Below are 13324 nucleotides of genomic sequence, written 5' to 3'. Positions count from 1 at the left end.
TTTATTTTGGAAAGAGCCATTTCTCTGTAATAAACTCTCTTTTCCAAAGATGAGTGATTTCTCGATCAGATATATATATATATATATTTATTACTGAACTGGCCATTTGGCTATTTATGCAGAAAAAAATGACAAATATCTTTCTAACCTGCAGAATAATTGGCAGAATAAATCATTTGAAAGCCTCATTCGTATGTTATTTTTTTATGATCACTTAAAAGAAAAGGCTGAGAAGCTTATCACTGAGGGGAAAATAAACGCTAACACAGCATTTAAATTCTGCTGAAAGCAAATTTATAGACTCAAACAAAAAAAACAAAAAACAAAGAAAGAGTAACAACAGTTACAAGCAGAGTGAACACACCCACTCTGCACTGAAGACTCTGACCTTTGATCCCTGACCCCTGCTATTCTCAGAGGTTGTCAACAACCAAGACTGGCGAGCATACAAAATTACGAGGAAAAATAACCAAAACAAAAAAACAGCCACATGTGTTGCAGGTGTCAGTAACACAAGGGACTATTGCTTGTGTCAGAGAGAAAATGCATGCACCTTTTGTGATGTCGAACATGCAGTGTTAATCTAATTCAAAAGCAAAGGTTTGGATGTCTAGCTCTGTGTGGCACCCACACAAGGGGCTACTTCAAAAACAGCTTCCTGAAGCGTGTGGAATTAACCTGCTGCAATGCAATTGTCACAAGTTGTCCAACACACATTTCTGTTTCCACTTTTTTCCTTTATTCACATACAAGGGAGCTGGTATTTGACTTTTTTTTTGTTCAGGATTTAAACTTTTTATTCCTTCTCATTTAATCTTTCCCATTTCCTCTTTTATTCACATCATTGATTTCCCAATCCCAAAGTCCCAGACAGTCCAGAGTGGTTGTGCAAGGGAGAGAGGCATGTTCTCATTTCTTCAGCACTTGTATCCTTAAGCTGCCTTTATCGATGACCCCTCCCTCCCGCTATCTCTTTCAATCCTACGGACATTAAATGCACCTCCCCTTAAACTCCTGAGAAAAAAAAAAGGAAAGAAAAAAGCATCTTCTCGCCTCTGTCTCCATTAGTGATACAAGCGTTCTGACAAAAAGCAGGGTTGGCATCGACCAGACCCTTTCTCTTCACCTTCACCTTCTCCTTTCTACCTTTAGAGTATTTTGTGTTCCTCAGTTCTTTCGGTAACGATTCTTTGGCTTCTCACCACAGCCGGTGGCCTCGCAGGAGGACAGGCCAGGCTGCTTGCCAGAGTTAATGCTGCTCAGAAGGGCAGGCAACTCAGTGGTGATTGCCTTCTCAATCTTATCAAGCAGACAGCCTCCGATGTAGGAGCACTGAGCTGACAGAGGCTTGAAGTTGGTGATAGGGTTGATGCCAAAGAAGTCACGGTAAGCGTCGCGGTTGGGCAGGTCAAATTTGCTGACGTTGGTCTTGGCTAGGATGGATTTGAAAATGTAAAACTTGTCTGGGTCATCTACAATTTCCTGGAAGACTAACTCGGGATCACTGAAGAAGCTCATCTTCTCTTTAAAGGTCTGGACGTAGCGGTCTACCAGCAAGCCGTGGATGCGTACACGGATACCGTGCTGGCGGATGAAGGCAATCTTATTCTCCATGCGGTTTTCGATCACCTGGTTGAGATCCTCCAGAAGAGAGATCTCCTCTCGCTTGAAGAGCTCCCGGCTGGTGTCAGGTGCATAGTCATATGGCCAGAAGGAACTGACATAGACACGGGGAGGCTCAGTGACATTGATGAGGGGAGCTAAGCTCCAGAAGAGCGCTCCGTAAACTCTCATTAAGTCCTGGGTGGCCAGGTTGTCAGCCTTGTTCAGGATGATGCGAATCTGTGACTCACGACCCTTCAACTGCCTGAAGAGCATCTCTAGCTCCAGACCAACATCCAGCTTGGTGGGGTCAAACACGACAAAGATCAGGTCAGCACGGTCAATGAACCACTGACAGACATCATTGAAAGGATAGCCTAAATGGGAGAAAAGCACAGGTCATAAAGAGCTATACGCAGTTGATTTGTGGTATCTGAAAATCAAAACCTGAGAGCGAGCTTCTTGAGTTTACCTCTTTCCTGCTGTTTCCGGTTCTCAATAATTCCCGGTGTATCTACGAATGTCACACGCTCCAAAAGCTTGTGGGGCATCTCAATACCAATCAGCTTTTCAAGAAAGTTTTGACCAAACTTCTCCAGGGGAGAGAAGGAGCGCGAGCTGTCAGCCGCCATAACGATACCCTCAACAGAGCGGATCTTTTCCCCGTGCATAATAACTGTAAATTCAGAGGTAGTAGGCTCAGCTCCTGCAGAAGGACATCACAGAGGAAGAGAGGAAGAGATTAGCATTGTGGAGGAGAAGCAGATGGGAAAACACACTGAACCTCAGTAAGATGTAAAGCACCCAGTTCTCCAGTCAACTCCCCATCTGATGTAGATTTAGCAACAACTGCACTTTTCACCTTGCCTTTTTTTCCCCATCAGCGCTGGATTTCAGAACTTAACGTTATTTACTGCTAATTTACAAAATAAAACATAACATCTTTATGGTACCTGTGTAGAGCTGATAGGGGTGGTCATGCAAGCCCAGGAGGTAATTGATCATGGAGGACTTTCCTACACTCCACGGTCCCAGGAATAGCACCATGGGCTTGGAGGTAATCTCTCCATCTGTTTAGGGCAAGAAGAAACAACACTGATTAAATTATCAGCAGTGTGGTGAAATCATCATCTAGCCAGTCATCTAATCAACCATCTATCCGAAAGGTCTCCCTGCATATCTGTTTATTTATTTTTTTCACTGAAGAGCACATCTGAACAGCACTGCCAATCCAGAGCACAGGGCACATTTTACAAGACTTAAGAAGGAAGGACAGAAACATGTTGTAAAGCTGTTAGGGTGTTTAATAGCATAAAGGAAATTCATTAAAATGCAGCAGCCATAATCTCATGACACACGATAAAGTTTTATACTCTGACAAAGAGACTCGACGGGTCTAGCACAAGCTGTGTGTCTCGTAGCTGTTGTGAGTGGACATGGTGTTTGGGTGGCTGGGTGCAATGTACTACAATGCAACTGACTGATGGAAAAATAGCATTAAAAAAGGGAAAGGAGAAAGAATAAACAAAAAAGCAGACATTAAGCATCACTCCTGGTGCTACTGGAATTTAAAATGATAAAAAATAATAATATTAAAAAATAAAGTGAAAAAGTAAACCAGTTCACTCCTAGCTGAACACTGACCACCCTCTCCCACCAGTGTCCCCTCCTCAAACCTTCCTTTGTTAAAACCAAAGCTGCACATGCAACCCCATTTATATAAATATATATATTTTGTTTTTACAAAGTAATGGTAAGTCATTTTTTAAAAAGTTTAAATAATGTGCAATTTAAACATTATCACACTTAAAGTATGTTAAGAGCGTTTTTACTTCTCTTTTTATTCACTCTCCGTAAAATGAAGCTTTCACCCATGGATCACTTTTGACTACACCTCAGTCATATCGAGTGTCGTCCAAAGTGGAACGTGCTTGAAATTTTGCAACCCACTCAGGGCAAATGTATGAAGACAAATAAGGGGTTGAAAGGAAAGGGCCGAGCACTGCAGGCACTGCCATGCACAGGTAAGCTCTGGCCACACCCACCTGTGGCTGAGTCCCCCAGGGTTCTTCCCGGGTAGGCTGTTAGATGAGGGGTGGAAGAGGGAGTGGAGGGGATGGGGATGAGTGGAAGACAGGAGAGGGTGGAGTATAGAGAAGTGAAGGGAAACAGGAGGTGGAGGAAAGCTCAGTGAGGGAGTGATGTTTCTACAAGCAACATGGAGGGATAAAGTAAAAATGTACATAAACAGGTGGGAGATCCAGGCTGGAGTCTAATCCCATATTTGACCTGCGAAGTGTCAAACATGTCTGTAAACAGATGGAGGACATGCCCGTGTAGTCAGGTGATGGGGGGGGGTGGGGGGGATTTACTCCCATATGCATTGAAAATAGAAGTTGATTTTTTTAAATTTTTTTTTGCCTGCAGGCCTGAAAAGCCACAAGAGGGCGATAACTTTATTTCATTGTAGGAAAGTGGGGTTTTCTGGGCAGTTCAGTGTACAGCTTGGAGTGTTGAGTCCACTGTAAAGAAACAGGGCACAGTGCAATGTGAAACAGAAGGGGTAAAAAAAGACACTACCCTTCTTACTTTTATAATCCCACCCTTAAACCTGATATAAAGAGAGGTTACAGGTAATTTCCAAAGGAGAACATATTGCTGTTAATGCATCAGTTGGAGGTGTAAAGATGCTGTGTTTTTGCAAACAAGTCAACAAATCAGTTACTAAAGCAACTCAAACAGAAAACTCCACACCAACAGGAGAAAGTGAAGCAAAGTGAAGCTGCAGCCGGTGAGCTCGGTGATACCTGAGATCTCGTGCTGCCTCAGTTCGTTGTACTTGTAGGCCTGCTCCATCGGCTTGATGGACGTATGGTAGATCTTCCGCAACCTCTCCAGAGCCGCTGAAGAAAAAGGAGACCAGAGATGATCAAAAGGATGTTAGTAAGGTAAATAAGGTAAACAGTGTTTTCTTTGGATACACTGTTTGTTTTAAATAGCATAAAAATCCTATTGACTTGTCATATTTAGTTTGCTCCCCCAAAAGTGTTAAAGGGAAATCAGGTGGAAAAAAATTAAGAAAATTAAAGCAGTCAGATTTGTAACATGCCTCTTTCACCTTCAATCCTCACCTGCATAGTCTCCTGCTTTTTCCTCCATTGCAAGCCGCAGCGTCTCATCGATGTGAGATCTGTCTCTAAGGATGGAGGTAACATCTTCTTCTTCTTCTGCAGAAACATCACAAACATCAACAGCAAATTCAGTTTGTTTCAAGACCTCAGCGTATGCCTTAAATGGCCAGCTTGATATTTTAAGAAAATAAACATGGGAGGTCTGATTTGTTCAACGGCAGTTTAATAAAGAAGCAGACACTGGGTTTGTTGACAGGTGCCATGCCATGTTTACTAAAGCTTTGCTATTACATGACGGTCTGTCTGGCCAAAGATCAGTGAAAACAAAGACTTGACTGATTTTGTAGTGGATGCAAATAAATAAAATGTTTTAATGTGAGCCTTGTATAAAGGCATTATATGGAAGAAAACAAAAAAATAAATAAATCAGCAATTCAATGATTTTTGCTGTATTTTCAGATTTTAACAAGTCAAGTTAGGAAATTAAAGCACCTAAACTCCCCCCGCACAACCCACCAACTAAACACTTTCGATTTGTAGTTATTAGTATCTAAATATTCCCTTTTTAGATTACATTTTTTTGCATGACTATTCATTGAGGGCAAATATTTTTTGATGTAGCAGAAGCTCTCAACTGACACACCAACTGTTGGTTAAGTGAACTAAATAGTAGCCCATCTAAGGTATTGACATTCTAACCAACCCCCCTTTAAATGGAATATTGTTGCTAAGTTAGCATTTACATTCAGATGTAGGTCCTGCATGTCAATATACACATTTTAACTGAGCTATAAGCTTGTTTCATGTCCGTGTATGAGCGTGTGTGTAAGAGAGAAAGAATGACCAAGAGAAAATATTTGCTCACCAGTCATGTCCACTTTTGAACATGTCGGATTACTTAGATCACAGCTCTTAGTACAATCAGGTCTTAATTTAGAAAGCAAATGCTGAAAATAAACAAAGACATGTGTTTGGCATCAGCGCGGGCTATATAACAACAGCAAAGATAAGGCAGACTGACAGAGAGAGGGACTTCCCCGGTTTCGTAACAGACGAGGAGGAGAACTCAAAGCCGGACTGAGTGTTCCCAACAATAATATACATGAGACAATGGTGTGCAATCCTCTGTCTTTTCTCATCTATATTTATCCACCAATCACAGGCTCATCAGGCTGTGAGGCCTGTCCTTGTGTGCCCAGGCCTCAGTACAGACCCCTTCCACAACGCCTCCCACACGCCAACCTGCCACAAGATATATATAGCAGCAATTGGGAAGTCTTCCTGGTTCACACTTCCATGCCCTGGGAGCTTATGGGTCTGAGCATCCAAGCTACCAGACACCCCCTTAACAGAACTGTTAAAGAATTTTAAAGGTATTTAAGAGTGTGGAAGATTGACTCTGATATAGGAGCACCTGTTGAATTATTAACTGCAGTCATTTAGTTGTAAATAAGACTGTGGAAAGCACAGAATATTGATCTTGTTCTTAAACCAATTACATGCATACCTTCTGCCAGCAAATTCAGTTTACTGGCGCTGATAAGTTCAAAATGTTTTAAGCAGCACAGAGAAAAATGAATATAAGCTCATATAATCGCCTGCACTTTACCTGACTTTCTCAGTAAAAATACACAATTTTATTGCAGTTATATAAAACTAACACCACTTGCACAGAGGATCAGAAAAAGCATGAAAAGTTGGTTCAGTCGCTGGCGGCACAACCCTCTGATCTCAGCTGGTGTCTGTGAAGAAATAATCGTATCCTGGCATTTATGTAATGTTCCTGAAAAAGTGACTGGGGGTAGCGCAGAGGTGCTCAAATGGGAAGGTAAAAAAACTTCCAGACTAGAACTGCAGACACATCATTTCATGTACAGTGTTGAATAATGTAAGATCCTCTCAGTCCGTCTGTTATTGTGAAATAAGTGGCGTTTCTCACAGATACTGACACACTTTTTGAGAAAGTTGATTGGCTGTAAGTTGTGGGTGGAGTGAGTAAAAATCAGAAGGTGACTTAAATATTCTTTGAAAAACTCAACTATAGTTCCTCCAACTCTCTGGTGTCACCATAGACCATATTCATCAGCAGTGTTTCCTCAAACAGAAAGCTTTCTTTCAGAAATAATATTTAAAAATGCCTTTTAAAATTTCAAAACCAAAACTGCAGAGCAAATTCACATATCAGATGTTCTTTTAAACATCTGATAAACATCACCCCCTCAGAGGGCAGTGCTGCTGCAGCATCCTGCACCACAGCCTCGAGTAAAGCCACCGGCCATGTGGTGGTGAATGACTTCTAGTGTTTCTGGCCAAGCGTCAGAATGGCACGTCGCTTTGGATGAATCCAACGCTGCATCAAATGACAAGTAAAATCATCCGAAGGCCTGTTTGTTTACAAGCCTCAAGCAAACTTATGTTTATATTTATGAGCCTCGGGGCTTGTAAATCGACTCTTTCACTGAAATGAACTGAGTTCAATATAAATGTTTCTCATTCATGAAAAATGCAGCCCGCATTTTCTGATCACAGTGACACAGTGCTGATTCTCACCGAGTCAACTTGCTAAAAATAAGCCTGTGTAATGTTTCTGCCGGCACGACGCAAGAACAAGAGAAACCAAAAGGTTAGTAGCCAGAATAAAAGGAGGGTACGAGCAACACTGCAAACCCATATATTGTATGTGGCTACATAGTATCAGGCAGAAAGCCTTCCTTAATCAGCCCATACAATAAAAAATTACATTCATTTCTTGCGTGTGAACTCCTAATGGCAAGTGTGCCCTGTCTTTATTCTAGTGGATTAACACAATGAAAGCAGAGATGCAGTAATGTGAACTCATGTGACTTCCTATGTTGTGTCAACACTCTACCCTTTTGTACAGAGAGTACTGTTTTATTTTATTTACTTTTATATGCTCATTACTTTTATCTTAGTTTAGTTTGGTTATTTTATTTATTTGCATTTCAGGAAAGTAAAGAAAATATTGCTCGGCGTAACCACTGTGTTTTGCATGTATATAATACACTTCTTCATTTTTGATTCTGCCAAGTTTAATAATATATAGTGCACATGTGCACTAAACACATAGAGGCGAAAGGAGCACTGTTTCATTGGGTTTGGCAGTTTGGAAAAATACAAGCATTTAGGGAAGAAGTGTTTATTCGAACACATGTTAAACATGTTAAAGACAAATTACATCAAACCTTCTGCAACTTTTTTTCCACAGCGACTCTATAATAAATTGGATTTAGCTCTGACAACAACTACAGCCTGCGCAAAGCTGCTTTTGTTCATGTGACCTTTAGAAACACCACTAAGTGATGTCATCTGTTTGTGATCCATGACCGCTTGGTTGCATTTGAATCTGAGCCACATTGCTCCGGTTATCTGAGCAGGTTACAAGTTTTGAATAGAATGTGATCATATTGCAAAATAGAGGGGATGTGCCCTCTGATGAAACCCACCAGAGGGCAGAGAGGGTGATTCCACTTGAGGACTAAAGTGGCTGTCGATGACCAGATCCCATCTCTTCCACATGCCATCACTGCAGTACTACAGGGATTGCTAAAGCCTCTGTAACTTGACTCATCACTCAGAAGAGTCACGTCTTTTAACGCTAGCTCCTCGAGAGGGCCTTAGCGGCTGTGAACTTGTTAACACCTTCCAATCCAGTCGATCCCTAATTAGGACAGAGCTCCGCAAAGATCAGAGAGGTAATGTTGCCTGTGGACAGTGGGCCTTGCATCAGTGCTCAAAATTAACCCTGAAGGTGGCAGGGGAGCTGAACCCTGTCCTCGCTGAGCTCGTTGCCACACAACCGCACCACAGTTTGGAGAAACATTCTGGTGGCGTCGGTACATCCCGCTGAACATCTAAGCCGTCCACTGCGGCAATTATAGGCAGATCTCTTATGACCTACCAGCCATTGGAAACCAGCCTGAAATATGCTTCGCTTTCCTATTTAATTACATTAACCCACAAGGTTAATTTCTTTTGACTGAAGAAGATAGATTAAAGATGGATTAAATTTATGCTCTGATTATCCTGATATATGTTGTGGTCTTTTCCAAACACTCAATGAATATTTATGCCCAAAATGCTGATTTTAAGTAATTTGATTACATGTAAATGTTCCATGTAATTTTCTTCCATAAGTACAGTGTAAAATATTCAATTTAATGGAATCTGAACAGATAAAATGTAACTGCTATACTTTCAATGTATACCAAGCATATTTTCCTTCATGACTGATTATCTGAATAAACCTTTAATACATCAGTCCGTATTTCACTCAAAATTATAGCTTCATGTTTATTGAGGGCAAAGAAACACTTTGTTGAGATTGTGTGCGTGCTGATATGTGCCTGTATATAATGACCATCTGTATAACTGTGGAACCCCCGGGATCATATTATGCTTACAGCACAGTCGAAGTAAATTGAATTAAAGTGAACATGATGAGGGTAGCAGCCCTGGAAACCCCAGTTAAAGGATTTATCCTGCACAAGCAGCCCTAATCTGAAGGCAGAAGGTTTCCACCAGAAAGATCCACCGAGAAGCAATGATTCGAGTCAAATTTCAAGAGAAAGAAAAAATGTTTACATGACCAATGGCTTGTAAAGTGCCTCCTCTCTCATTTAAAATTCATGAATGCAATTAAGCAAAACTACTTTCTCACTAGTGCCCATTTCAGAAAGGCAGGAAACATACTTAAACCAAAGCAGATGAATGTGAAAATAAGCCTGCCTATTAAGGATGCCGGTTTCCTCCTTCGGTGAGGGTCAGAGGTGCGAGAGCAGAGCTGTGCAGGGTGTGGTGAGAAGATACCACAGATGGCAACAGGTGGCACTGCTTGCAGCTCGTACTCCCACACAGTCAAAAATAGCCCTACAATGGGTCAGAAGATGGACAGAGGAGGGGTGGCAAAATGACTGCTGCCTATTTTAAGGTTTTGACTGTTAGTCAGTTTGGAGACTTTAGAGATATCCTCACCCTACAAACTGACTGTGTAGTACACAGGCTAGCCAAGTGAAAAGCATGATGCATGTAAATTTAAATGTGCTACAAATGCGTGGCTTTGCTTGTATGCGCTAATTAAATTTCTGAAAATATAACAAGTAATGGAACTGAGTGTTTATCACTTAGCAATTATCACTGTTATTGCTTTTCTTTTCTTTTTTTTCATTAGTTTTACTATGTCATACAATAATGAACAAGCCACCAAACAGTACCGGGGGGGGGTTGCATCAAGGGTAGGGACAGGCTCAAAGAAAGGTTCGAGGGCAAAGGCGCTTTACGCTGAAGTGTTGATCTGATGCCTCAGTCCCTGCTCGCCTGTTTTAGAGCCAGGAAAGGACGTCAGGTGCCCTTGGGGCTGCGCGGCTCGTCTTAAGGAAGCTTGTGTAATAAAGTCGCCGAGTATGACTGGCGTGTCCCTTGCACTACGTCCAGCCTAGGGATGTCCTGCGTGCCATTAGAGGAGAATCACATGGAGACCGTGCTCCTTTAACTTTCAGTGTCTCCCCTCTGCAAAGTGAGGAGGCCAAAGATATTTTTACCGAGTGAGGATGGATAGTATTGCCACCAACTATAAACACAGCAGTGTGAAGAAATAGTCTGAAGGACCAAAACGGCTGAAGAACTGTTAGTGCTTATTTAATGTGGGCAGAAATATTCTACACATAGCACTTTTGTCCTTTTTGCTGACTCTCAAGTTCTGAGCGCTGCCTGTTAGACAAGTAATCTTTCTACATTTGCACCAGCGGCTGTTTTAATTCACTACAATTTTACCAATCTCAAGGTACTTTAGATAGTAAAGTGAAATTTTAAGCCTCTTCACAGTTTACCCACATGTTTGCTATAATGTAACAAACACAATTGTAGTCCTTGAATGGTCAATCGTAGCCATTCACACAAAACATTCTCTGCCTACAGAGCCTATGTTTCTCAGTACATGCCAACACTGAGCGGTGTCACATCCACATAAGAAAGCTGCAACTTCCAGCAGCTTGTTTACACTGCCAAAAACATAGCTCGTGAAAAGTTTTGACTGCATGTTAATGTCAGGTGAGAAAAAAATTACTGTTGGTTTATAAGATGTTCACATTGCTGCACATCAGCCGAGTGATATCTAAGCTTAAAAGATGACTTGCATCATTTGGTGTTCTTGCTTTATATCAAAATGTGGATACTCCAATCAATCAGCTAAGGCGATCAATGCTGGCCATGCAATCAGCCGCTTTAGGCTTTTTCCATAAGATTTGACATGATCAGTTTCTGTGTTAATATGTCAGCCCTGATGCAGCCTTCAGGTGTATTTTTTTTTTTAAAAGGATATAAGATTTTCTTGTGGATTAATAAATCTGTATGCTAGGCAGCCTGTGATAAAATGATAGCATATTAACACCACATTGCTTTCGAGGGCGGTTACACCTTCGTGTCCATCCTGTAGAGTTCAGTGGAATTCCTGAGAGTTGACTGAACCAAATAAAAACACCATAATTACACACCGAGACAAAAAGAGTTCATGACTCAGTGTTGCCATACCCTGGGGGTATTTCAACATAAAGTCCTTTTTAGCTCTGCAGCAAAAATCAATACACAGTATGCCTGTGGAAAATATTCACAGACAGGGGGCCACCGTAAGACATCTGCACGAGCCTGCAAAAAAGGGCTCTTCGAAAGCTTGAGCTGCAAGCCACGGCCCGGCCCCTCCAGCCTGGAGAATGCATGTCCCTAAAAGGCCAACTGCTGGGAATAAATTGTGATTGTGACAGTGCAGCAGCTGTGCAGTGTGTCTAAAGGGAAGCATGGAACTGGGAGGGGTGACGATTCAGGAGGGATGGGGAGGGTAGAGGGTCTAGAGGAGGGAGGGAGGAGCTGGAGGGAGGGGGGGGTTTGGGGTTGGGTTTCAGGAGCCCATCCAATCTTAGACACCTGACAGCAGCTTGGAATATGGAGGCCTGGGTCCCGGCTGTGGAGCTGAACGCCACCCCAAGGACGGACAGGGGTGACAGACAAGGGTAACAATACCCGCGCTAGTCCAGCCCCAGAGACCAGTCCGCATTTTTAGAATGGGTAATCTGGGCGCAGTTATGGGTGATCAGCTCGCTGTGACATTCAGCTCCATGGGTGCCCTTTGATATAGTTAGGATGTATGTTGTTTTGGTGTTATGGTTGTCATTCTTCAGACTGTAGCAGGTGAAACCAAAGAATGAAGCAAACAGACCGAATTAGCGCGTGCAGAAAGAGCTCAGCGTCCATTCAGGCTCCCACGTGGCCGTTCCCATCTCCTTGGTTAGACTAAGACTTTCCATCAGCTGGTGCCGTGCATTAGGACAGCTGACATGCTGTCAGTCCACAGTGGAGGCCGAACGGCTTTGAATAATCCCGAACTTCAGAAACTCGCCCAAACGCGATTTGTTCATACATGAAAAGTGACGGCTGTTCCAGTATGCCATGAAACATTTGATTTAATAATGAAGAGCATTAGAAAGAGACAGGTAAATCCACAACTCTGTAACACGTGCCAGCTTTTTAACTATAAACTGGGACAGATTTAAATAGCTTAGCCTGGTGGTAAAGAAAGGCTGGGGTACCATTTCTGTCTGTCTATCCTTATCCTTGGGTGGTGCTGTACTCTGCCTCTAAAAGCCAGTGCCATTTGTGGCCAAACTGACCCTACAATAGACACAAAAACCTACAGGACAGCCTGTTTTCAATAATATGACAGGCCATTTCTGGCCATCCTCTGAATCTTTGAGGAACCATTGAAGTATCAACCTGACAAAGCAGTCAAATATGGTGCTATTTATTAACCATTCATTAACCCTGCTTCTAAACTTATGCCACATCACCATTTCAATCATCAGCGGTACTTGTACACAAACATTTCTCACGCCCACGGTGCACCAGCTCACCTAAAACAGCAAGTTTTACCAAATTGCTTCTGAATCTTACCTGCTGTGGCCTGCAAAAGCAGCAGAGAGAGGAAACAGATCGAGACTGCACCCTTCATGATGGCTGCCAGGAGAACTCTGATAGTCACACAGACTATATATACCAAGGCAGGAAGGTTAAAGTGCACAGAGAGAGAGAAGAGGTGGGATACAGAGATGGCCAGCTGGTGGAGGGGCTGAGATCTGTGTGTGCTCGAGGTGTTACAGGAGTCTATCGTGCCACAGGGACTCTACATGTGCAAGCAGCTGACTCTTTCTTCTTTTTTTTAGCGGGAGGCTGCAGCTCAGGCCTCGTCATAAGTGCACAAGAGTTGGCTCTATCCTCCATAGCAAATTCACTCAACTCCTCACTAACAATATATATCACATAATTAATGCCAGAGACTTGAAATAGCCACATTTTTTATGTGAATAAGATTTTCACAGATATTAAGTAATATAATTCTTCTTTTTTTAAATTATTCTCATAGTGGATAAATGCCAAATGCATTGAAGTAGCTTAAACTGGGACCTATGCATTCCTTTTCTTGGTGAGTACTTGATTAATAGAGCAACAGGAATCTCTTATCTGTTAGTTAGTTAGCATTGCTCAGCACAAAAGCTGCAAACAGGGAAAAAATATAGGTGCTGCTC

The 13324-nt window shown here is 42.2% G+C and overlaps 1 protein-coding gene across 2 annotated transcripts; it reads right to left on the bottom strand.

The window, feature by feature from the left end:
* Window positions 1-748: 748 nt before the first annotated feature.
* Window positions 749-12791, bottom strand: srl (sarcalumenin). 2 transcript variants are annotated; one of them, XM_005744370.2, is made up of 7 exons: window positions 12693-12791; window positions 4734-4829; window positions 4410-4505; window positions 3648-3683; window positions 2556-2672; window positions 2075-2308; window positions 749-1979 (listed from the first exon to the last, which is right to left on the bottom strand). In XM_005744370.2, exons 1-7 carry the CDS (start codon window positions 12748-12750, stop codon window positions 1168-1170), a joined length of 1449 nt encoding a protein of 482 aa, XP_005744427.1. In that variant the 5' UTR covers window positions 12751-12791; the 3' UTR covers window positions 749-1167. The 2 variants fall into 2 exon arrangements, with proteins under 2 accessions (XP_005744427.1, XP_005744428.1); XM_005744371.2 differs by lacking the exon at window positions 3648-3683.
* Window positions 12792-13324: the final 533 nt, after the last annotated feature.

Source organism: Pundamilia nyererei, unplaced genomic scaffold (assembly GCF_000239375.1).
Source record: "Pundamilia nyererei isolate P.nyererei 1_Seehausen unplaced genomic scaffold, PunNye1.0 scaffold00142, whole genome shotgun sequence".
Lineage (NCBI taxonomy): Eukaryota > Metazoa > Chordata > Actinopteri > Cichliformes > Cichlidae > Pundamilia > Pundamilia nyererei.
The sequence above is the reverse complement of the archived record's forward strand: the minus strand, read 5'-3'. Positions and strand labels throughout refer to the sequence as shown.